At 33.5% G+C, this 23,884-nt stretch overlaps 1 protein-coding gene across 7 annotated transcripts; it reads left to right on the top strand.

The window, feature by feature from the left end:
- The first annotated feature begins 298 nt into the window (after window positions 1–298).
- LOC126747378 (titin) lies at window positions 299–23,884 on the top strand. 7 transcript variants are annotated; one of them, XM_050455960.1, is made up of 20 exons: window positions 299–453; window positions 3,493–3,674; window positions 3,800–3,913; window positions 4,082–4,447; window positions 4,509–4,719; window positions 4,776–4,873; window positions 4,932–5,025; window positions 12,290–12,468; window positions 12,535–12,615; window positions 12,677–12,865; window positions 12,919–13,105; window positions 15,635–15,903; window positions 17,911–18,065; window positions 18,128–18,267; window positions 18,395–18,427; window positions 18,511–18,710; window positions 18,765–18,943; window positions 19,002–19,209; window positions 22,997–23,143; window positions 23,200–23,884. In XM_050455960.1, exons 2-20 carry the CDS (start codon window positions 3,498–3,500, stop codon window positions 23,341–23,343), a joined length of 3,171 nt encoding a protein of 1,056 aa, XP_050311917.1. In that variant the 5' UTR covers window positions 299–453; window positions 3,493–3,497; the 3' UTR covers window positions 23,344–23,884. The 7 variants fall into 7 exon arrangements, with proteins under 7 accessions (XP_050311917.1, XP_050311919.1, XP_050311913.1 ...); XM_050455962.1 differs by having other exon boundaries at window positions 356–453; window positions 3,497–3,674; XM_050455956.1 differs by lacking the exon at window positions 299–453 and adding an exon at window positions 501–588.

Below are 23,884 nucleotides of genomic sequence, written 5' to 3'. Positions count from 1 at the left end.
GAAATGGAGCTGCTTTGAAGCTCCTTTCAATTAAAATCGAAGAAATCATTGAAATCGTTACAGTATGAGAGAAGATATTAGAGTTTTTGTACAAGGAGGGCATGAACTATTCAACTTCCTCTTATAGGAGTGCCCGCACTCACAGATGAGTGAATATCTTGGCTTCTAGGGCCCAGAATCAAGTGATTATTGTCTTGGAAGCTGCTCTGAGGCCCCCTTAGACTAATATTGAAGAAATAATTAAAATATTTACAGTAGGAGACCAGATATCAGGGGTTTTGTACAAGGAGACCCCAGTGAACGCACGTGACGTCCGGTGACAGACCGGCGGGCCGTCACACGCGTGTCAAACGACGAGAAAATGGCCGCGATGGCGTCGAATTGACTTATCGCACTTTAGTTAAGCCACTACCAGTTTCAGTTTTTAGTTTTTTAAAGGAAAAACCGCTCAAGGTGAATATTTAGTTGTTGCCCTACGTACTCCCGGGCATTTCCCGCGATTTTTCATTGGCTAAATGACCCCCTTGGGGTTTAGTTTCCGGACGAACCGTCCCCGGGGGTATCAATGGGTTTGTATTTTTCTGAATGGTGATTATGTTTACGTTTTTTTTTTTAGCGGAAATTACCGTAATTTCCTTTAGGTTTTAGGGGCCGCATGGTTAACCCCTGAGGGCCCCCAAAAGGCGCTTTTTATTTCTTTTTAAGGCCTCAAAAATGTCCGATAAAAACTGGTTTATTTACTTAAATAGTTAATTATATTATATTACCACTTGAGTTGCTTAAGCCTATTGGCTAAGAGATATTTTTTCAATATCTCATCTTCTACTGCAAGGATTTTAATGATTTTTATCTTATTAATTAAAGAATACTTCAAAGAATCTGACAAAACAAGAATCATTAAATTCTGATCACTAGAAGCTGAGATTTTGATTAATAAACAAATGGTGAATTATTATAGGCACTCCTAGGAGGAAACATGCAATATCTTAAGTTGTAGTGCAAGGATCTTAATGATTTCATTTATATTAGTTAAAAAAGGCTTCAAAGAATTATATGAATCATAACTCATACAATTCTGAACCCTAGAGACTGAGATTTTCACCGGTGAACAAATGGGTTGAATGATTTGGTTTATTACAGGCACTCCTAGGAGGAAACATGCAATATCTTGAATTGTATTGCAAGGATCTTAATGATTTTGTTAATATTAGTTAGGAGAAGCTTTAAAGAATCAAACAAATCAAAAATAATACAAATTTGAACCCTAGAAATCAAGTTCTTCACCAGTGAACAAATGGATTGAATGATTTGGTTTATTACAGGCACTCCTAGAAGGAAACATCTAATATCTCAGGTTTCATTGCAAGGATCTTAATGATTTATTTTATATTAGTTAAAAAAGGCTTCAAAGAATTATACAAATCAAAAATCATACAATTCTGAAGCCTAGAGACCGAGATTTTCACCGGTGAACTAATGGGTTAAATGATTTGGTTTATTAAATGCACTTCTAGGAGGAAACATCCAATATCTTATGTTTTATTGCAAGGATCTTAATGATTTTGTTAATATTAGTTAGGAGAAGCTTCAAAGAATCATACCAATCAAAAATCATACAAATTTGAACCCTAGAAACCGAGATCTTCACTGGTGAACAAATGGGTTAAATGATTTGGTTTATTACAGGCACTCCTACGAGAAAACATGCAATATCTCGGGTTAAATTGCAAGGATCTTAATGATTTAATTAATATTAGTTAAAAAAGGCTTCAGGAAGCATATAAATTAAAAGTCATATAATTCTGAACACTATACACCAAGATTTTCACCGGTGAACAAATGGGTTAAATGATTTGGTTTATTACAGGCACTCTTAGGTGGAAACATGCAATATTTTGAGTTGTATTGCAAGGATCTTAGTGATTTAATTAATATTGGTTAAAAAAAGCTTCAAAGAATTGCACAAATCAAGAATCACATGATTTTGATCCCTAAAAACCCAGGTCTTCACTGGGGAACAAATACATTAAATGATTTAGTTTATTACAGGCACTTGTGGTAGGAAACATCCAATATCTTATGTTTTATTGCAAGGATCTTAATGATTTTGTTAATATTAGTTAAAAGAGGCTTCAAAGAATTATACCAATCAAAAATAATACAATTTTGAACCCTTAGAACCTGAGATCTGCACTGGTGAACAAATGGGTTGAATGATTTGGTTTATTACAGGCACTCCTAGAAGGAAACATCTAATATCTCGGGTTAAATTGCAAGGATCTTAATGATTTAATTAATATTAGTTAAAAAAGGCTTCAGAAAGTATATAAATTAAAAATCATATAATTCTGAACACTATACATCAAGATTTTCACCGGTGAACAAATGGGTTAAATGATTTGGTTTATTACAGGCACTCTTAGGTGGAAACATGCAATATTTTGAGTTGTATTGGAAGGATCTTAGTGATTTAATTAATATTAGTTAAAAAAAGCTTCAAAGAATTGCACAAATCAAGAATCACATGATTTTGATCCCTAAAAACCCAGGTCTTCACTGGGGAACAAATACATTGAATGATTTAGTTTATTACAGGCACTTGTGGTAGGAAACATCCAATATCTTATGTTTTATTGCAAGGATCTTAATGATTTTGTTAATATTAGTTAAAAGAGGCTTCAAAGAATTATACCAATCAAAAATAATACAATTTTGAACCCTTAGGACCTAAGATCTGCACTGGTGAACAAATGGGTTGAATGATTTGATTTGTTACAGGCACTCCTAGGAGGAAATATGCAATATCTTAAGATATATTGCAAGGATCTTAGTGATTTTGTTAATATTAGTTAGGAGAAGCTTCAAAGAATCATACCAATCAAAAATAATACAAATTTGAACCCTTAGAGCCTGAGATCTTCACCGGTGAACAAATGGGGTAAATGATTTGATTTATTACAGGCACTCCTAAGAGGAAACATGCAATATCTTGAGTTGTATTGCAAGGATCTTAATGATTTAATTAATATTAGGTTAAAAAAGCTTCAAAGAATTGCACAAATCAAAAATCACACAATTTGGACCCTTAGAACCCGAGATCTTTACCTGGGAAGAAATAGGTTGAACAATTCAGTCTATTCCAGGCACTCCTGTAAGGAAAAATTCTTTAGCTCAGCTTCTAATGGAAGGATTTTATTGATTTTATTAATTATAGCAAAATCAATCATCCGACTAATCATTTCTGACCATGGGATTCCAATATATTGGCTGATTTCTAACTTTCAATAAGACACAACATCCACTATCCCTCAAGTTAACAACAGTGGTGTTCTACAATCAGTAACAAGATATTTTCTTATTTATTTATTGTTGGTATTTTATTTATTATGTTTAAATAATTAAGATTTATTGGTTGCTTTTGTTAATATTTATTATACAAAGGTTAAACGAAAGAACACCACACGCATTTTTTTGCAACACGTTTTAATTTAGGTAGTATGCAGGCCGCAGAAGATAACTCCATCACTGTGGTGGAGTCCGCAGGTGATAGTTTTGTGGACCCGAACCTAAACGAGAAGAACCTGGGCACCCAATACATATACACCACCGAGGGACAGCTGATTCCCACATCAGAAGATCCCTCGGGAACCAACTTGGAGATTACTGGAGCACAGGTAAAGCTTTAGGCAGCCATGAACCTTCGATGTTACATTGCTTAACCGTGTTTTCCGTTATATTATTTGGTATTTTGTACTTTATTTTGCTTTTGGCACAGCTTCAGGACCATTTTCCATTTTAGCACTATAACACTGAACCCCAAAACATTCATATAGAGCAGGTAGATTATCAGTATGACGAGCAGTACTCCGCCAGTAGTACTGCGGTAGAAACGGTCGGCAATGACGCTCAATACGTAAGTTAGGGTTCATTCGTCGCTTCTTTTTTTTGCAATTTGATTATTGTTCTTTTGCCATTTTGTCAGTAAGAAATGTCTCTTTAATTGTATGCTCAGGGGCAAGGGTGGGGGAGGAGAGAAAGAGGAACTTCCATGCGTGCATTAAAATAATTAAAAATTCCTTAGAGCACTGTGGAAGTCCAAGAAAGCAGCAGCACCATTATCACACAAGTCACAAAAACAGTGGAAACTGTGACCGTGGAAGAAATTCCAAAAGAATCAGCGGATACTGTAAAAGAGTCAGAACCTAAAGAAGGTTCTGTTAAAGAATCAGAACCTAAAGAGGATTCTGTAAAAGAGGCTATCGAAGAAGAAGAAAAACTTTCCGAGGGTCAACTCTTGGAAACTTTAAAAGACAATCCGATAATTGAGATACAGCAGGACGAAAGTGTCGAGGAAATTACTGAGGAACCCGAGGACACTTTGACCATTGACGACTCCAAAGAGGAGGAGGAGGAGGAGGTAGTGGAGGCAGTGGAGCCTCCCCCAGAAGTATGTCTTCAATATTTTGTAACAAGACAATTCAAAAATCATTAAATTTGAACATTTCCAGCCAGTGGTAGAGGATACAAACAGAGCACAGAAAACCACTTTGGAAGACAGTGTTGTAGAGGGTACTGAGGAGCCTGTTGTCAACGGAAAGTCCTCTAAGCAACGCTTCGGGGCCAGATTGGGGGTGAGAATGCCCCCGAGGAACTTAACCAGTCGGATCGTATCCAGATCGGAAATCGAGAATGAAATAATTGAGAGGGCAAGGAAAAAGGGTATTTTAACGTTTTTATAAGGGTTTTATAGTGTTTTTTATGTGAGTGTATTGCAGAACAAAGCATACTGGAAGAGAGGAAACCTGTTGTATTAATTAAGAAACCTGTGGGGGTGAAAAAGGATGTAAAAGGTGTTGAGGTGCCCAAGTTGAAGGTAAATTGGCAGAATGGTTGTATTGGGGTTAATGTTTGTGTAATAATTTTTGTTTCAGGATGTTGACAATAATGCCAATGAGGAGAAGAAGTCCAATGGAAAGTCCAAAGGCACCATTGAGGATAACTCTGATTTGCTGGCTATTTTGGAAGGTAAGTTTTTCATGACACATTTTTGGGTATAACTCCGAAGCGGTTTAAGATATTTTTAAAATTCTTTTACACCAATTGGGGGCGATGATTGAGGATTGATTTGAGGTGCGAAACGTCGCGATAACTTCAAAATTTACTGACTTATAGTAGTTTATACAGTGCGGCTCTTAATTTTTCAATCCCTTCTTTGTGAATACAGAAAAATTTGAAATTTGGTACAGTATTACTAATTTTTGGTCCCTAGCTCATTTTGCAAAACTTTAAATAAAATTAAATAGAAAGGGGGGCATGCGATACATCGTTTGAAAGCTTCCACTGAATGCTTTATGGGCCCAGAATATTAAGTCATTACTTCTACCCATAGCAAAATGGCAGCCTTTCAAAATCTCAATTTTTGCATTTTTATGTCCAATTAAAATAATTAAACTTCAGGTAACACAAATATAACTAATTCACTACAAAATATGTTGAAAATGTGTCACAGTGGCCACTTTTGAATAACTTTTGTTCCTTGGGCTTATATATGTTACGTCACCTAGGATAAAGAGGGCAAATCACCATACCAATGATCTATCTTCCTCTACTCGTTCTAACATTTACGATTCTCGTGTTAGCCACAAGTATCTTAGGTAAAGAAGCAAAATATTTCAGGTTTGACTATCTTGTAGTAACGTAGTGGGCTAATTTGTAGTAATTCTAGTGGCCACTGTACCCCAGTTAATATTTGTATTTTCGAAAATGTGTTCGAGTTCGAGTGTAGTAAATCAAAATGAGCCTACATTTCTTTTCATACCTTCTGAATGTTTTGCGACCATATCCACAAGTTAATAACAACGAAAAACTGGACGGAAGAAAAAGGAAGCAGAGATATTGACAAGCACACCCGTGATTAACAGCATAGAACAGGAACACATGAAAAAATACCGAAAAGAGAATTTGATAATACTATAAAAGTTAAGAAGAATATAATGAAATTGATGCCATCCAGTAGCGAAAGTGAGGGTGAAATATCAGACGAAGACATTGTGGAACTGGATGAAAATTTGAACAATATACGTAGGAAGTGCTTTGTGTTACTTTGGTTTGCAACAAAAAGGACAATTCTGTTTGGTATTGAATACCATGAATATAGAGTAAATTTCTTAAACAAGAAAGGTAATAAGTTTGTTTTTCCTCAAGTGAAAGACGAGGCAACAGTACCAGTGTTTGATATTGTTGCGATTTTACCAGCCCCTTTAAAACGCCCCTTTTTGCGTACAACTTATAAGTTCCGTACTGACTTTAGCGGTTACAATATAATGTAATCTTTCCTAAATATAAGTTTTAATCTGTATTTCTTGTAGTAGCCAGTATGCCCCAATGTCATGATGAAATATATTGTTGTGTTATTAGTACAGACTATGTTCTTTATTTCCCTTAAAGAAAAAATTAGAGAGCTCAAATTGGTTAGAAAATATGACAACGATAAGTAAAAGGTGGCCACTGTGACCCGGTCTCCCCTAATCTATTGGATAACTCATCACGAACATTTTGGAAAGTGGCAACATCAATATTGCGATATGCATCAATTATTCTTTGATCGAAGTTAGATTCTGGCTGGGTGACATAGACGTTTTGTTTCAAGTGGCCTCATAAAAAAAAAGTCCAGAGGTGTAAGATCGGGAGACGCCACTAAAAAGCACCCGATTCCCGTCACCATTCGGCTATCTCCGACTGTCCCATTCGGATATTTAAATATTATGTGAATGGCGGGCAACCAACAAAAGAGCAATGTTTGCTGCTAGAAGCAACGGTTTCTGGCAATAAGAATAATTAATGTAAATAATAATTTAATTAAAATAAAAAATAGCGTTTCTGGAATTTTTAGCTATTGATTCTTTAAATAAATTAAATATAAATAAAGGATGCAAACAAGAAAATTGAATTATTAATTTTATACATAATACCCTAATGTAAGTATCAAAAAAATGCAGTTTAGTTGAATGATCCAATGGAATGGAAATTAAATTTTTTTTTTGAATAAATATTTTTTAAAATTTTTTTGGGCGGACATGGATTTATTTGATTTTGGATATTATTTAAAATTACTATAGTTTATTTTTGAGAAAGTGTGATTTGAAAAATTTATTTTTCTACTACCTTATAAGAAAATTTTTAATTTTATTTTTCTGCATAATTGAATTTTTTTATTTGACTATATCTTGCTTATTATTTTTTATAAAATTAATTTTTTACATTAAATTGTGCTTATTAATAAGAATGAAAGTAGAATATGAAGTACTGTAGGAGTACTGTCATTTCCTCAGTGTGGATGCTTTTGCGGGATCAAACTTCATCCACTTAAGGAAATTATGCACTTTGCTCCCTTTTGTTATACAAATAACTATTATTTTTTTAAGTTCTCTATATGTGGACGTATCAAAAGCAAAAGCCCAACTTAAACAATAGGATATTGTATATTTAGAAAAAATAAATAAATGAAAAACAAAATTTATAAAATCTTGTACTTTAATTTTAATCTTAAATATATAAATGTTATTAACCTTTTTGAAATAAGTACCTATTTTTTTAAATAACTTTTATACCTAGGTAGAGAGGTAATTTTTGGTAAGTGAAAACACAATGGATTTAATTAGTTATACTGTTATATAAATGTATCGTATATTAAGTTTTATTTTATAAATGCTGCAAACACATGTATATGACTGATTTGAAAAGAAACTTAATTATTTTATGCTAAAGTACTAATTTACAATTTGCAGTTTTGATTAATACTCATAAGAAGAAACTGCAAGAAACTTATGAGATAGGTAATGTGTTTTCAAATATTTGCCTAAAACTTACATAAAAAATTATAATACACATATACATACATATATATTAAAACCTATAAAAATATACCTACTATAACATAAAAAAAATACTGATAAATAGAAAAAAATATACAATTTATTATTTTTATTTACTGCTTCTTCTTCTTCTTTGATGGAAACTAAACTTGTTTGTCCACTTTTTGTTTACTTGTATTTGTCTTATTTATCTGTTCTATCATTGATGTCAGTTGTCTCATGCACCTAGACATTTACAGGTATATGTTAATATAGCTTATATAATTTTATAAAAAGATAACTTACATATCATAAGCTTCATCATTTAAAGATTTTAAAAAGTTTTGATACACTTTCAATTTCAATTTCGCTTGTTGATTGCTTGTTCAATCGTTGTACTGCTACTTGTTGATTTTCAGTTGTCTTCTCATTAACAAATGTTTCAATTTCTAGGCTATGGCTAGCTTCAATATTATTGGAAGAACATTCCCCAAGGAGTTCACCTAAAACAGAATCTGTTCCCTTCCTTTGCTCACACACCATAATGAACAATTGAAATTGCTACAAATTACCTCTAAAATTGCTTCAATTGCAACAATATACTTTTTCAATCTTGTCTTCAATTTTCCTTGTGCGAACAAGTGCATAGTTTGTGCTTATTTTATGCTCTCTTAACCATTCCTCAAATCTTTCTTCGCTGGAAAAATGGAAAGTTGAGGACTCTATTTTGATATCCTGACTTACCTGTAAATGAGCTTCAAGTTTTTGATAAGTCTTACAAGAATACTTAGTCTCTTTGCATAAGGGACAAGAAATGTGTGACTTTGAGTTATCTGGGAGCTGCTGCTTATGAATAACTTTAATATGTTTGTTCTTAGCTGAAATGGAAGAAAACATTTTACTGCATGAGTGGCACATATTTTTGTTGATAGGTTTGCTGGTCCTGATTCTGATGGTTTTGAGTAGGGCCGTCCATCTTTACAGCTAAAATCGCTGGATTGGAATTAATACAGCTTTTCAGGTATTATTTTAAAACACTATAAGCAACAATATGGTCAATATTTCACAAAGAAACAAGTTCAGTATAATCGCAATAATTGATCAAATTAGTTGGAGCTTTTTTACGAAAGTAAACAACCAACAAACACAAAAAAAGCGGGATCATTCGTGTCGTTATTCTTGTCATTCACGTCAAACGACCGAATTTTTCTCCGAACATACACGATCACCGGTGGGAATCGGGTGCTTTTTAGTGGCGTCTAAGATCGGGCGATCTAGCTGGCCTCTCGACGGCCTATTCACCGATTAGGTGATGGTTTTCAGTCATCTCAAGGGTCAGTGGTACTACTGCATTGTCAAACATGTTTAAGTAAACGTCCCCTGTCAAATTTCAATTCAAACTCTACAAACAACAACACAAGTACAAACAAATTACACCTAGCAGTAAAGAAAATAAAAATGCGAAAATTGAGATTTTGAAAGGCTGCCATTTTGCTAAGGGTAGAGGTAATGACTTAATATTCTAGGGCCATAAAGCATTCAGTGGAAGCTTTCAAATGACGTATCGCGTGACCCCCTTTCTATTTAATTTTATTTAAAGTTTTGCAAAATGAGCTAAGGAGTATTTAGGTTGCTAATAATGTGTGCAAAATTTCAAATTTTTATATAAACGCATTCAAAAGACAAGATAGTTAACATTACTTAACACTATTTTAAAATTCGTGAGAGGCAATATTCTAATTTGAAATGGGGTATGATAAAACACGGGGCCATAAAAAGATACCTTCGTTTTTATGTTTGGTGGATTCTATGTATGAATATTAGTATCTCTAATATTAGTACATCTTCAAAAGTTTCATAGTTATTAATATTGGCCCTGACATTCGATAAATAATAGTAGATATATGTACAAGGCACAGTTAAAATATTGAGTTTATAGTCCAGGTTTTCTATCTAGATCGAGTCAACCTGGGATTCCCTCTCCAATTATTGTATTAACTTAAAAAAGCAAATTGTCATCAGCAGTTTTGCCCGTTATACATACAAATTGTTTCAGATTAAAAAAAGTTCAAAAACTACAGCCTATACTTTTGCTAACAAGACAATCCAATAGTTGTGATAACTCAGACCACCGGTGGTATTGGTAGTATCATCAGCAGATGTGATAGATATCAGGGCATTTTATTCCTGATATATCAATGACCATGTGGTGTCTCTGTCTCACAGAGAGGCATTGGAGGGATTTGGTCCTTTTTTGCCTCAAATCTGCGAGGCCATAAAATATTTTTTTTATAAGAAGTCAACTGTTAGATTTTCCATTTAATTTGGAAAAAAAAAGTTCGTTCTTGCAAAATTTCGATTTAAGGCACTGTTTTTAAAATACCTTAGTTTAATTGTACAGAAACGCCAGTTAAAATGCTACAAAAACTTTGAAAAATCAAAGAAAATTAGGCTTGAATCTTAAATTAAACCTGTCAAATGAAATAATGACTTAAGGTAACTTTTGATCATTATTTATATTCAACTTTTTTAAAAAATCCAAGCCCGATTTCCGGTTTTTTTAAATAAATTTTAGCAGGTATTTCTGAACAATTAAATTAAGATATTTTAAAAACACTGCCTTAAATCGAAATTTTGAAAGAACAACTTTTTTTTCCAAAATAAATGGAGAATCTAACAGTTGACTTCTTATAAAAAATATTTTATCGCCTCGCAGATTCGAGACAAAAAAAGGACTAAGTCCCTTCGTATGTTACACCACTAGCAATTTTTTCAAATACATCTTCTAATAAGAACAAATACATTTCGAAATTTATGGAAACAGGTAAAAATATGCCCTGTATTTAAAAAAGGTGATTCAGCCAACAGATATCCAAAATTACAGACCTATTGCTATTCCAACTCAAAAAATGTCCAGCGAAGGTACTTGAATCCATAATATATGTGTGAAATAATAAACTTTAATTTATTATAAACTACTTTATCATTAAAAAAAAAAAGTAAACTTATTAACGCACAAAACGATTCTCTGACTGATCCACAGCAAACGTTTTTATGCAAATTGCCCAACATTACATTCCCAGGAATCTGCATAAGAAATGTATATTATAAACATTGGTAAATAACTGCGACGCGACGTCGACAATATCCCTTTAGATTCCTCTCTCGAGCGAATAACTGCAATGGGTAGATTTATTCCGGTCAGATTTATTCATTTGAAATCATCCCACCACGGATTTATGAAAAACCTCTGTTAAAAAAAAAAAAACGCCGAAATACGTCAAAAGGTTTGTCAGAGGGACAACTTTCTAACCTAAAATTACTTTATCCCCTTTCACCCTCTGCCCTCCAGGGTCATCCTCTTAATAATTTTAAATGACCTTTTAAACAAGCTATTACTCGATAACCCGCGTAATAGCTTGTTTAAAAGGTCTTTCAAAATCTTTTATTTTGACGTTTGATTTTATTAAATCGGTCGATTCGTTTTCGAGAAAATTAGAAAAATCTTTGTTTATCTTAATTTGTTCAGATAGAAAACAAAAACATGAAGATATCAGTTTTTATTTCAATAGCTTGATTTTGGCCAAACAATGATATAGGCGATGTTCAAATTCCTGACGGACATTTTCAGAAACATGTTGTGGGATATCACGGCAGCTGTCGATGATGCGTTGACGAAGTTCATCCAAACTTTCAGGTTAGGGAGTAAACACAATAGATTTCAAATGACCCCATAGAAAAAGGTCTAAGGGCGTTATATCAGGAGATCTAGCAGGCCATTTTATAGGCCATCTTCGCCCTATCCATATATCTGGAAACTCGTCGTCTGAAATATATTTACAGCAAGACGGCGCTCCTCCTCACTATGTTTTTCCCGTTCGGCAATGGATGTTTTGCAACATGTTTCTGAAAATGTCTGTCAGGAATTTGAACATTGCCTATATCATTGTTTGGCCAAAAACGGGCAATATTTTGAACACTTATTGACATAAAAACTGATATTTTCATGTTTTTGTTTTCTATCTGAACAAATTAAGATAAACAAAGATTTTTCTAATTTTCTCGAAAACGAATCGACCGATTTAAAAAAAATCAAATGTCAAAATAAAAGACTTCGAAAGACCTTTTAAACAAGCTATTACTCGATACCCCTTGCCATTTAAAATTTTTAAGGGCACGACCCTGGGGGGCTATGGGTGAAAGGGGATGAAGTAATTTTACGTTAGAAAGTTGTCCCCCTTGACAAACCTTTTGACGTATTTCGGCGTTTTTTTTTTTTTAAACAGTTTTCGATAAATCCATGGTGGGAAGTTTTCAAATGAACACCCTGTATAGCTTTGTTAAAACTAAAGTAAAGTCAGTAATTACTAAGAGGGGTGGGAACAATTAAGAGCAGCACGCTGCATAAATAATTGGGGAGAAAAATCGCGTTTTAGGTAACGACGAGGTGGGGGACGTGATGGCGGTAACCCCCGGGAAATCCAACGCCAAAGATTCTTCTCACACCGACGAGACCAACTTGAAAAACCTCGAGAGGGAAATCGCGTTGCAACAACTGCACGATCTGCCCTATCTGGAGCCCAAAACCAAGATCGTGCAACCCCTTAAATATAAGGTGGGAGCGTGTTTTTACTTCTAAGGGGTGCTTTTCTTTAAAAAAAAAAAAACCGTTAATTTTCAGGATTCCGCTCCGGAAAAACCCGCGAAAATCCACATAATGTCCAGCAGCCCCATTAAATCCGATAACGAGCCTCAAGTTAAAGTAAGTCAATCGGCAAATGACCAAACGTTGCCACAAAAAAAAAAAACACGTGAATTTCCAGGTCAATATGACGTTAAAAACGTACTCGCGCAAACGTAAATCGACGGAAAACGCCGCGCCGGAACCGCCGCTGATCACCCCCTCGAAGAAAATCAAGGAAAAACCCGCGGAAGTGAAACCGGTTCAGACCGGGGGCACCCCCGGGGACGGAATCTACGTCACCAAGAGCTCGAGGGTGATCAAGAAAAAGGTAAGTCTCTCATGCCGAAAGTCTCCTTGTGTGCCCCAACGAGAGTTTTTAAGGTTATCTGGGACCCTGACGAGTCCCCGCTGAAGCAGAAACCGGTTTTTATGCCGAAACCCGCGTTTAGTCAACCTCAAACTAAAAGTGCCGTCGAGTCTCTGAAGAAACCGACGGCGGAGGTCAAGGCGAAGGAGGAAAAGGTCAGAAGTGTCGTTACGGACGTTAAGGCTAAAACCGATAAAAAAGGTGAGTTTTCTTTCTAAATAGTTGTCGGTAATTTTTTTAAAATTTATAATTAGTTAAATATAAATACAAATAAAATATTTGCAAATTATAATAATATATAAATTAATATTTTATTTGATTGAAGTTAAAATCGATGTAAAGTTCTCGGTTAATACAACTTTTTTTGGTACTTTATCATTTGAAATACAACAATTTTATATAAATTATAATAAAAAAAAAATTTACACAAATATATCTAACTTGATCTTCTAATAAATTTTGGTGAATTTCTTTTTCTATTTTTGGTAAACTGATAAATACCGAAAGTGCTTATAAGTTAGTTTGGTCTTTTTTTTTTGGAAAGATATATACCGGGTGCTCCTTAAAGACGTGCTAATATTTAAGGGGGTAATTTCTGGACCCATTGTAAGAAAAAAGGTTCCCATGAACATATCGTCGTCTTCCACACAGAGTGTCGTAACTAACAAATATTTAAAAAATTAAAATTAGTTACGCCGCCCCCAAGCTTACTTCGACTTGCCGTTTGTTCCCACAAAGTGCCGTAATTTCGCTGACAAAAACTCCTAGGCTATATCAAACAAAACAAACGGCGTATATCTGACAAAATTTCGTTTTTGAATCACACAAACAGACGTAATTTACGACCATTTGTAAGAAATGCTTCTTAAAGCAGTATCAAATCCCACAAAGTGGCGTATGTGCAGTTAGGTCATGTGCATTCCAGGACTTTAAAATCATTTTCCACGCCTTCCAGGTCTTTCAAATCACTTTTCTTTTAATTTTAATAATTTAAAATACGTTTCGGATTTCAATTTTTAATTTCAGAATTGTTGAAATAATTTAAATTTAAATTAACAGTTGCCAGAGCCTTTGAGTATTTGTATATTATTCCAAGCATTCGCAATCACATTTTTATTCCAAGATTTTGAGGTAATTTATCCATGTCTAACAGGTATTTATAATATATATGTTTTTATTTAATTTAACGCTATTGCGTTTTTAAGATTTTTTTAAAATTTGGTTAATTGCCATGTTTTTGGATTTTCTTATTGTTTTCCAGGTTAATCGAGTAATTTTTTAGTTATTTAAGACAAGTTTTGTTTTATTCTTTTAACTTTTAGGATCAGCTTTTCGATTTTCCAGACGCTTGAAGTGATTTTTTATGACCTTTAGACTCTTAACGTAATTCTGTAGGTTTTCCAGAAAACTGGATTAATTTTCTGTATTCAGAAATTTGAAGGAAATTTTTTCGGCCTTCAGGGATTTCAATCATTTTTTAAATTTTTTCCAGGAATTTTGGGTAATTTTCTTTCTTCCAGGCATTTAACGAAATGTTGTCTTTCTATTTCTGTCTAACGTGTAATATTTATTGACACTTTAAATATTGTCTTACCAGTTAGCCTATTGCGACAAAGTTTTCTTTCAAAAATGCAGGTTTTTAAAAATAAAAAATATTACTTGTGATACATCATTAAAAAGGAAATTTTGCAAAGATTCTAAAAACCGAATATAGCGCCTATAAAAAAAACTTGATGATCGTTGGCAAAAGACGAAACGTCGTATTAAAAATCTAAAAACACTAACATGTAGTAAAAAAGTAGCGACGCAAAATTTCGTATTTTTTCGAATATCTTCGGAACCATTGGGTATTTTATTTTATTTTTTAATTGTTATGCTCAAAAATTCACAAACGATCAATGAAACTTTAAACCTTTTTAATTTGTAATATAATCCTTCGTTTTTTAAGACTCTTGAAATAAGCAAAGCAGTTAAAGCATTAAATATAATAACTAATTTCTACATGTTTATTATAATTGTACAATTTAAGGTTGTAAATCTTTCAGTACTACTCAAAGTCCAAAGATTCTAAAACCACATGCTGTGTAGTACATCTAATACTATTAACTATTTGTCTTAATAAATGAAGGTAATGCTAACTTTCATTAAAGATCTCTATATTCTTTAAGCATGTCTAAATAAAATTATACCTGCTAATTATATTAGAAGATCTGTTGATGTTCTAACACTTTTTGTGAATTTTAGTTTGTGTTTTTACTTTGTATTTAAGTTAGTGATTAAGATAAATAATAAGTAACATTAGCTATCAAGTATTTACCAAATCTGGCACCTAAAATTGTTGGATTTAGAGTAATCGAATGGCAAGTTAATAAAACGCGCTTTGTCCTAATATCACACGCAGTTTTTAAGCACATACATATAATATATGTTTTGCTTGACGTTTTAAATTCAATGTCCAAGTTATTTTTCAATATCGATTCAGACGAAGAGTAACTTGAACGAGCTTTTTACAGTACCCATGTAAAATACCCTAGTAGGTTGCAGAGAGCATAAATTCATGTAGAAATTTACATAAGAATCAGTATCGAAGATGCCAATTTCTATACAAAGATGAATGAACTAATTATAGATATAAATGGAATTTTTTACACAAAATAGTCACACTATGATAAATCAAGTCATCAAAAAGTTGAAAATTCCTTTTTTTTAAATTAATATTCGCTTGTTTAGTGTCCAAAGAAAAGACACCTGTAAAAAAGACTGTAGTAGTGCCGATAGAGAAGAAGAAGCCCGTACAAGTGGAAAAAAGGGCCAGTCTGAGTATCCAAGGGAAACCGAAACCCAAAAAACCGAAATCCGAGGTGGATCGTCTTCTGGGGGACGAGGGGGCCATCAAGATGCTCTACGAGTTGAAGGCGGACAAGAAACAGGAACAAACCAACGAACAAAAGGGCGGCGTCATTCGGGTGGACAGGACGTTCAAGGAGTTGGCCAAGAAGGTAGGATCTTCTTTTTGAAACTTTTGAGTGCCACTGTTTAACTGTTTGAGATATTTTTATAATTCTTTCAGGAGCTTTTAAAGAGTTTCTTGGGGATCAATTTAATACCTAAAACGCATTTTTACCTTTAAAATTCAGTCAGTTAGAGCGCTTTTTGCTGAGACAAGTTTTTAGGCAATTTTTTACAAAGAAAATCAACTTCTTATTAGGATAATTTAAAAACTATTCCAGGCATTTTCGCGAGGTTTTCACTCGAAGTTAGATCACTTCTTGCTGAACAATTTCGTATATGAACGCCTTTTGTAGCTCAAGAAACCTTTGAGCTAGAGCCAGTTGTGTGAATCAAGGACCAAGACAAACCAAAAGTTTAAACTTTGATTCAAAATGGGGAATTTGGTTTAAAATGGGTACCTTTGGGTGCTACTTGAAAACCGTTTAAGATATTTTTATAATTCTTTCAGGAGCGTATAAAGAGTTTCTTGAGGATCAATTTGATACATAAATCATCTATTTATCAATAAAATTCAATTAGTTAGGGCCCTTTTTGCTGAGGCAAGTTTTCAGGCAAATTTTTTCAAAGAAAAATGAACTTCTAATTAGGTTAATTTAAAAATGATTTTAGGCTTTTTGACGGGGTTTTTACTGAAAGTAAGTGCAATTCTTGCTGAACAATTTCGTATATGAACGCGTTTTGTAGCTCAAGAAAATTCTGAACTGGAGCCAGTTTTGTGAATCAAGGACCAAGACAAACCAAAAATGTAACCATTTTAAACCAAATTGGGGAATTTGGTTTAAAATGGGTACCTTTGGGTGCTACTTGAAAACCGTTTAAGATATTTTTATAATTCTTTCAGGAGCGTATAAGAGTTTCTGAAGGATCAATTTGATACCTAAAACACATTTTTACCTCTAAAATTCAGTGAGTTAGAGCATTTTTGCTGAGGCAAGTTTTTAGGCAATTTTTTACAAAGAAAATCAACTTCTAATTAGGATAATTTAAAAACTATTCCAGGCATTTTGACGGGGTTTTCACTGAAAGTAAGTGCATTTCTTGATGAACAATTTCGTATATGAACGCGTTTTGTAGCTCAATAAACTTTTGAGCTAGAGCGAGTTTTATGAGTCAAGGACCAAAAGGGGGCTAACATATGAACTAAGATTTAACATCGGCACTTTTGGGTGCTGCTGGAAAACCGTTTGAGATATTTTTATAATTCTTTTAGGGGTTTATAAAGGGATTTTTGAGGATCGATTTCATGATTAAAACACAATTTTATCTTCGAAATTTGACCACTTAGAGAACTTTGGGCTGAGGGAAGTTTGCAGGCAAATTTTTACAAGAAAAATCCACTTCTATCCAGCATAATTTGAAAATTATTCCAGGCATTTTCACAAAGTTTTCACTCAAATTTAGGCCACTTCTTACCAAACAATTTGATATATGGACGAGTCGTGTAGCTCAAGAAGCTTCTGAGCTAGCGCCAGTTTTTCTGAGTCAAGAACCAATGTGAAGCGAAAAATGTACTTTAGGGAAACGTACAGTTTTGGGTGCTATTTCCAACTGCAATAACTTAAAAACTATTTCTCATATCTTCATGAGGTTTTCACTGAAAGTTAAAGTACTTCTTACTGAACAATTTAATATATGAACGCACCTCGTGACTCAAGAAACTTCTGAGCTAGAGCGAGTTTTATGAGTCAAGGATCAAACATATGAACTTGGGTTTAACATGGGCACTTTTGGGTGCTACTTGAAAACCGTTTAAGATATTTTTATAATTCTTTCACGAGCTTATAAAGGGATTCCCGAAGATCGATTTGAGGCCTAAAACATATTATGTTTATCACTAAAATTCGATGAGTTAAAGCCCTTTTTGCTGAGCCAAGAACCGAGCCGAGGCTTGAATATAAATTTTAATTTAAAATGGGCCCCGTTTAAGGAATTTTAATAATTCTTGCAGGAGAGCGTAAATAGTGACTATTGATCCAAAAAACCCCCATTTTCAGGCTCATCAAATAAAGTCGGACTTGGTAAACACCTCGTCCGCAGAAACGCCGAAGAATTTACGTAAAAAAGAAGCGAATTTGTCCCCTTCGAAGGCCTCTCCTATGTCTCCCGTGCCTGCGAGCATAAAAAGGCAAAAATCAAAAGACTCCATAAGGTATTGGTCGCAGAAAATCCGACTTTCTGGGGCAAAAAGTGCATTTTTAACTAAATTTTCAGGAGCAACACCCCTCCCCGATCTCCAGGCAGCTTTTTCAATAACGAGGCGTATCTGATCAGGCGGAGATCGAGTAGCTCCATGGAGAGTGGCGACGACCTCGACACCACCGGAGGAAGCGTCGATTACGAAGACTCCGAAGGTAATAGAAGCGCTTACTTAAATAATCGCTCAGAGCCAAGTAGGGAAGGTGGGGAGGCTTAAAGTTGCTTATTTTATTTTTATCCGTAGTTTTTAAATGTGAATTTTTCTTATTTTATGCCGCATAGAATGGTACGATTCGTCGGATTCAGAGATTATCGGTAAGCTAGACTTTAGTAGTGGCCTTCTCAATCGCCCGACCTGAATCCAGTTGGGACACTTTTAAAATGAGCAATATTTTCAGTGTCTTTTTCGAAAAAGCATCCGATCACGCCGTCCGAGGACCCGCTCATGACCAAACCGCTTAAAACGCCGAAAAGGGCGCAGAAAAAAGCAGCGGAAATCAAGCAGGGCCAGTACAGGACGTTCAGCCTGAAAAGGGGCAATAAGAGCATCACCATTGAGCTATACAGCTTCAGCACTAATTATTATTTTACTTCGGAGGTAAATTTGAATCAAACTTAATTATGTCATCATTTTTTTGAAAATCTTGTACAGCTTTTAAATGAACTGACTGCGGCCCTGACCAAAGCCTCCAAAGAACCGGATTGTTTAGTGGTCCTGATAAAATCGAGCAACAGTTCGGTGTTCAGTAAAGGTCTGGACTACAGCGAGCTGATATCCGAGAAGGAGGCCGTGAGGAAACATCAGGCGACCAAAATGGCCCAAAGTGTCAAGTTAGTCCGTTGTTTTCCCGATTGTTTGTCCCTCCACTTATTCCGCGTTTGTTTTCAGGAGTTTCCTGGAATGTCTCGCCGGTTTCGGGAAGGTCCTGATCGCAGGAGTCCAAGGGGATTGTGCTGGATTAGCGGTGACGATGTTGCCGCTCTTTGACGTGGTGATATCGAGCGACGACGCCAGATTTAGTGCGAATTACGTGAGGTTAGGGTGCGTTCCGGAGGCCGGGTTCTTGTTGGAACCGCCGTTCGTGCAAAACGGATTGGTAAGTGGAGAATTCCGTTTTTTTTTGAAAATTGTTTGTTTTTTAGGAATTTTGTTCTTATTTAAAGGTTTTATAATGAATTGCTTACATTTCAGTTTTTGAATCAAGTCTCTATCACGAAAAGTAGGGAAGTTATCCTAATTTTTGAAAATTGTCTTAAACAAGGAAATGGCACAAAACACATATTTCCATTTTTCTCAAAAACCATTGATTTCTCAGGAAATTTTATTCTTATGTAAAAGTTGCACAATTCAATTGCGAACATTTTGGTTTTTGAATCAACTCTCTATCTAGAATAACAAAAAAGTTATTACAATTTTTGAAAATTGCCTCAGGCAAGGAAATTGCAAAAAACACAAATTTCCAATTTTCTCAAAAACCATTAATTTCTCAGGAAATTTTATTCCTATATAAAAGTTAGACAATTAAATTGTTTACATTTTAGTCTTTGAATCAAGTCTCTATCATGAATAGCAAAGAAGTTATCGCAATTTTTGAAAAATTGCCTTAGGCAAGGAAAATGGAAAATAACACAAATTTTAAGTTTTCTCAAAAACCATTAATTTCTCAGGAAATTTTATTCTTATGTAAAAGTTACACAATTTAATTGCGAACATTTTAGTCTTTGAATCAACTCTCTATCTAGAATAACAAAAAAGTTATTACAACTTTTGAAAATTACCTCAGACAAGGAAAATGGCAAAAAACACAAATTTCCACTTTTCTCAAAAACCATTAATTTCTCAGGAAATTTTATTCTTATATAAAAGTTAGACAATTAAATTGTTTACATTTTAGTCTTTGAATCAAGTCTCTATCATGAATAGCAAAGAAGTTATCCCAATTTTTGAAAATTGCCTTAAGCAAGGAAAATGGCAAAAAACACAAATTTCCGTTTTTCTCAAAAACTGTTGATTTCTCAGGAAATTTTATTCTTATGTAAAAGTTACACAATTCAATTGCGAACATTTTAGTCTTTGAATCAACTCTCTATTTAGAATAACAAAGAAGTTATCTCAGTTTTTGAAAATTGCCTTGGCCAAGGAAAATGGCAAATAACACAAATTTCCATTTTTCTCAAAAACCATTAATTTCTCAGGAAATTTTATTCTCATATAAAAGTTAGACAATTAAATTGTTTACATTTTAGTCTTTGAATCAAGTCTCTATCATGAATAGCAAAGAAGTTATCCCAATTTTTGAAAAATTGCCTTTGGCAAGGAAAATGGCAAATAACACAAATTTTCAGTTTTTTCAAAAACCATTAATTTCTCAGGAAATTTTATTCTTATATAAAAGTTAGACACTGTACTTTCTTACATTTCAGTCTTTGAATCAAGCCTCTATCATGAATAGCAAAGAAGTTATCCCAATTTTTGAAAATTGCCTTGGCCAAGGAAAATGGCAAATAACACAAATTTCCATTTTTCTCAAAAACCATTAATTTCTCAGGAAATTTTATTCTCATATAAAAGTTATACAGTGAAATTGCTTACATTTCAGTTTTTAAATCAAGTCTCTATCAGGAATAGTAAAGAAGTTATCCCAATTTTTGAAAATTTATTTGGGCAAGGAAAATGGCAAATAACACAAATTTTCAGTTTTTTCAAAAACCATTAATTTTTTAGGAAATTTTATTCTCATATAAAAGTTAGACAGTGGAATTGTTTACATTTCAGTTTTTGAATCAACTTTCTATCAGGAATAGCAAAGAAGTTATTCTAATTTTTGAAAATTGTCTCAGACAAGGAAAATGGCAAAAAGTACAAATTTCCGTTTTTCTCAAAAACCGTTGATTTGTCAGGAAATTTTATTCTTATGTAAAAGTTACACAATTTAATTGCAAACATTTTAGTCTTTGAATCAACTCTCTATCTAGAATAACAAAAAAGTTATTACAATTTTTGAAAATTACCTCAGACAAGGAAAATGGCAAAAAACACAAATTTCCACTTTTCTCAAAAACCATTAATTTCTCAGGAAATTTTATTCTTATATAAAAGTTAGACAAATAATTTTTTTACATTTTAGTCTTTGAATCAAGTCTCTATCATGAATAGCAAAGAAGTTATCGCAATTTTTGAAAAATTGCCTTAGGCAAGGAAAATGGAAAATAACACAAATTTTAAGTTTTCTCAAAAACCATTAATTTCTCAGGAAATTTTATTCTTATGTAAAAGTTACACAATTTAATTGCAAACATTTTAGTCTTTGAATCAACTCTCTATCTAGAATAACAAAAAAGTTATTACAACTTTTGAAAATTACCTCAGACAAGGAAAATGGCAAAAAACACAAATTTTCGTTTTTCTCAAAAACCGTGGATTTGTCAGGAAATTTTATTCTTATGTAAAAGTTACACAATTCAATTGCGAACATTTTAGTCTTTGAATCAACTCTCTATCTAGAATAACAAAAAAGTTATTACAATTTTTGAAAATTGCCTCAGGCTAGGAAAATGGTAAAAAACACAAAATTTCATTTTTCTCAAAAACCATTAATTTTTCAGGAAATTTTATTTTTATATAAATGTTAGACAATTTAATTGCGTACAGTTCAGTCTTTGAATCAATTCTCTATCAGGAATAGTAAAGAAGTTGTCTCAATTTTTGAAACTTAACTGAAGCAAGGAAATGGCAGAAAACACATATTTCCACTTTTCTCAAAAACCATTAATTTTTCAGGAAATTTTATTCCTATATAAAAGTTGCACAATTCAATTGCGAACATTTTAGTCTTTGAATCAACTCTCTATCATGAATAACAAAGAAGTTATCCCAATTTTTGAAACTTACCTGAAGCAAGGAAATGACAGAAAACACATATTTCCACTTTTCTCAAAAACCATTGATTTCTCAGAAAATTTTATTCTTATATAAAAGTTAGACACTGCAATTTGTTACATTTCATTTTTTGATTCAAGTCTCTCTCATAAATAGTAAAGAAGTTATCCTAATTTTTGAAAATTGTCTCAAACAAGGAAATGGCAAAAAACACAAATTTCCGTTTTTCTCAAAAACCATTAATTTCTCAAGAAATTTTATACTTATATAAAAGTTAGACATTGTAATTTCTAACATGTCAGTTTTTGAATCAAGTCTCTATCATAATTAACAAAGAATTTAGTCCAATTTTTGCAAATTGCCTTTGGCAAGGAAGATGGCACAAAACACAAATGTCCAGTTTTCTCAAAAACCGTTGATTTCCCAGGAAATTTTATTCTTATATCAAAGTTAGACACTGCAATTTGTTACATTTCAGTCTCTGAATCAAGTCTCTATCATGAATAGCAAAGAAGTTATCCCAGTTTTTGAAAATTGCCTCAGACATGAAAATGCCAATAAAGACAAACGTTAATTAACAGGAAAAGTTATTAGTCTTAAGTATAGCAGGAAATTTTATTCTTATATAAAAGTTAGACACTGCAATTTCTAACATGTCAGTTTTTAAATCAAGTCTCTATCATAATTAACAAAGAATTTAGTCCAATTTTTGCAAATTGCCTTTGGCAAGGAAGATGGCACAAAACACAAATTTCCGGTTTTCTCAAAAACCGTTGATTTCCCAGGAAATTTTATTTATATCCCAATATTTATATCCCAATTTTTGAAATTTACCTCGGGCAAGGAAAATTACAGAAAACACAAACTTTCATTTTTCTCAAAAAATTTCACTCTTACATAAAAGAAATAGAATCCCATGCCTCACATTTTAGTCTTAGAACGAATCCCCGACCTCCAATAATAACGAACTTGATCAAAAAATTGAAGAAATCGGTCGATTTCAGATGGGCCGAATGGTGTTGGCCAACGAAAAACTGACCGCGGACGAGGCTTGCAGGAAAGGCCTCGTTTCGACCCTCTGTTGGCCGGAAAAGTACCATGACACATTAAAATCCACCGTGGCGGATGCCGCGGCCGAGGCGACACCACAGGTAAGACTTCGAACGCGTTTCCTCACATCACCTCAGGACGATAAATCGAATTTCAGAGCGTAAAAGCGATAAAGGGGGCCGTCGTGCGACGAAAGTTTCAACAAGCGAAGGAGGAACTGGACCGGATGCCCCAAAGTCTGATCAAGGAGTGGATTAGCGACCGGTGTCAGGAGAATTTTAAAAATTTGAACTCGGTTTAGTTGAAAATGGTACAAAAAATTTGTTTTGTGTTTTTTTTTTCGTCGGTTTAAACCAGGAATCACTATTTTTTATATGGAAAGAAAAATCACTATTGTATCGTTCTTTTTTTAGTGTAGAAGGGCATTTCTTCCGGACTGTCTCGTATAATAATGACGTAGGGCACGTTTTTTTTTAAAAAGAAAAATTATAAATATTAAACCAAAAATAGTGCAATTGTGAAAACTTACTTTAAAAAGTACGTTTATTGTTCGCAGGGTAAAGTATACACACAAGGTCCTGTATATTTTGGGTTTCTTTTTTTTTTAAATAAACGACATAAATTTAATAATGTACAGGGCGACAAAGAGGTCATCCATATACCCTTTTTTACATAACAAGGGTTTCTTTTAGACACCCTCTATATGTGGCCTCTCGTTAATTTGTTGCCTCTAGGACATATTTTTATTTACTGTTTAAGTTCTTTTTATTATTATTATATTCTTAATGTAATTTAGTTAATTTTTGTTCGATTTCTATTAAAATGTTTCAAGTTTAGTGGTA

This window comes from Anthonomus grandis, chromosome 19 (genome assembly GCF_022605725.1).
Source record: "Anthonomus grandis grandis chromosome 19, icAntGran1.3, whole genome shotgun sequence".
NCBI lineage: Eukaryota > Metazoa > Arthropoda > Insecta > Coleoptera > Curculionidae > Anthonomus > Anthonomus grandis.
This window is presented reverse-complemented; position numbering and strand designations above follow the sequence as displayed.

Excerpts from the sequence above, each read along its gene's own strand:
- LOC126747378 (XM_050455956.1), top strand. The coding sequence starts at position 516 with ATGACCCCCTTGGGGTTTAGTTTCCGGACGAACCGTCCCCGGGGGTAT. Across the intron at positions 5,026-12,289 it reads TTTGCTGGCTATTTTGGAAG|GTAACGACGAGGTGGGGGAC; the intron begins GTAAGTTTTTCA and ends ATCGCGTTTTAG. Across the intron at positions 12,866-12,918 it reads CGAGGGTGATCAAGAAAAAG|GTTATCTGGGACCCTGACGA; the intron begins GTAAGTCTCTCA and ends AGAGTTTTTAAG.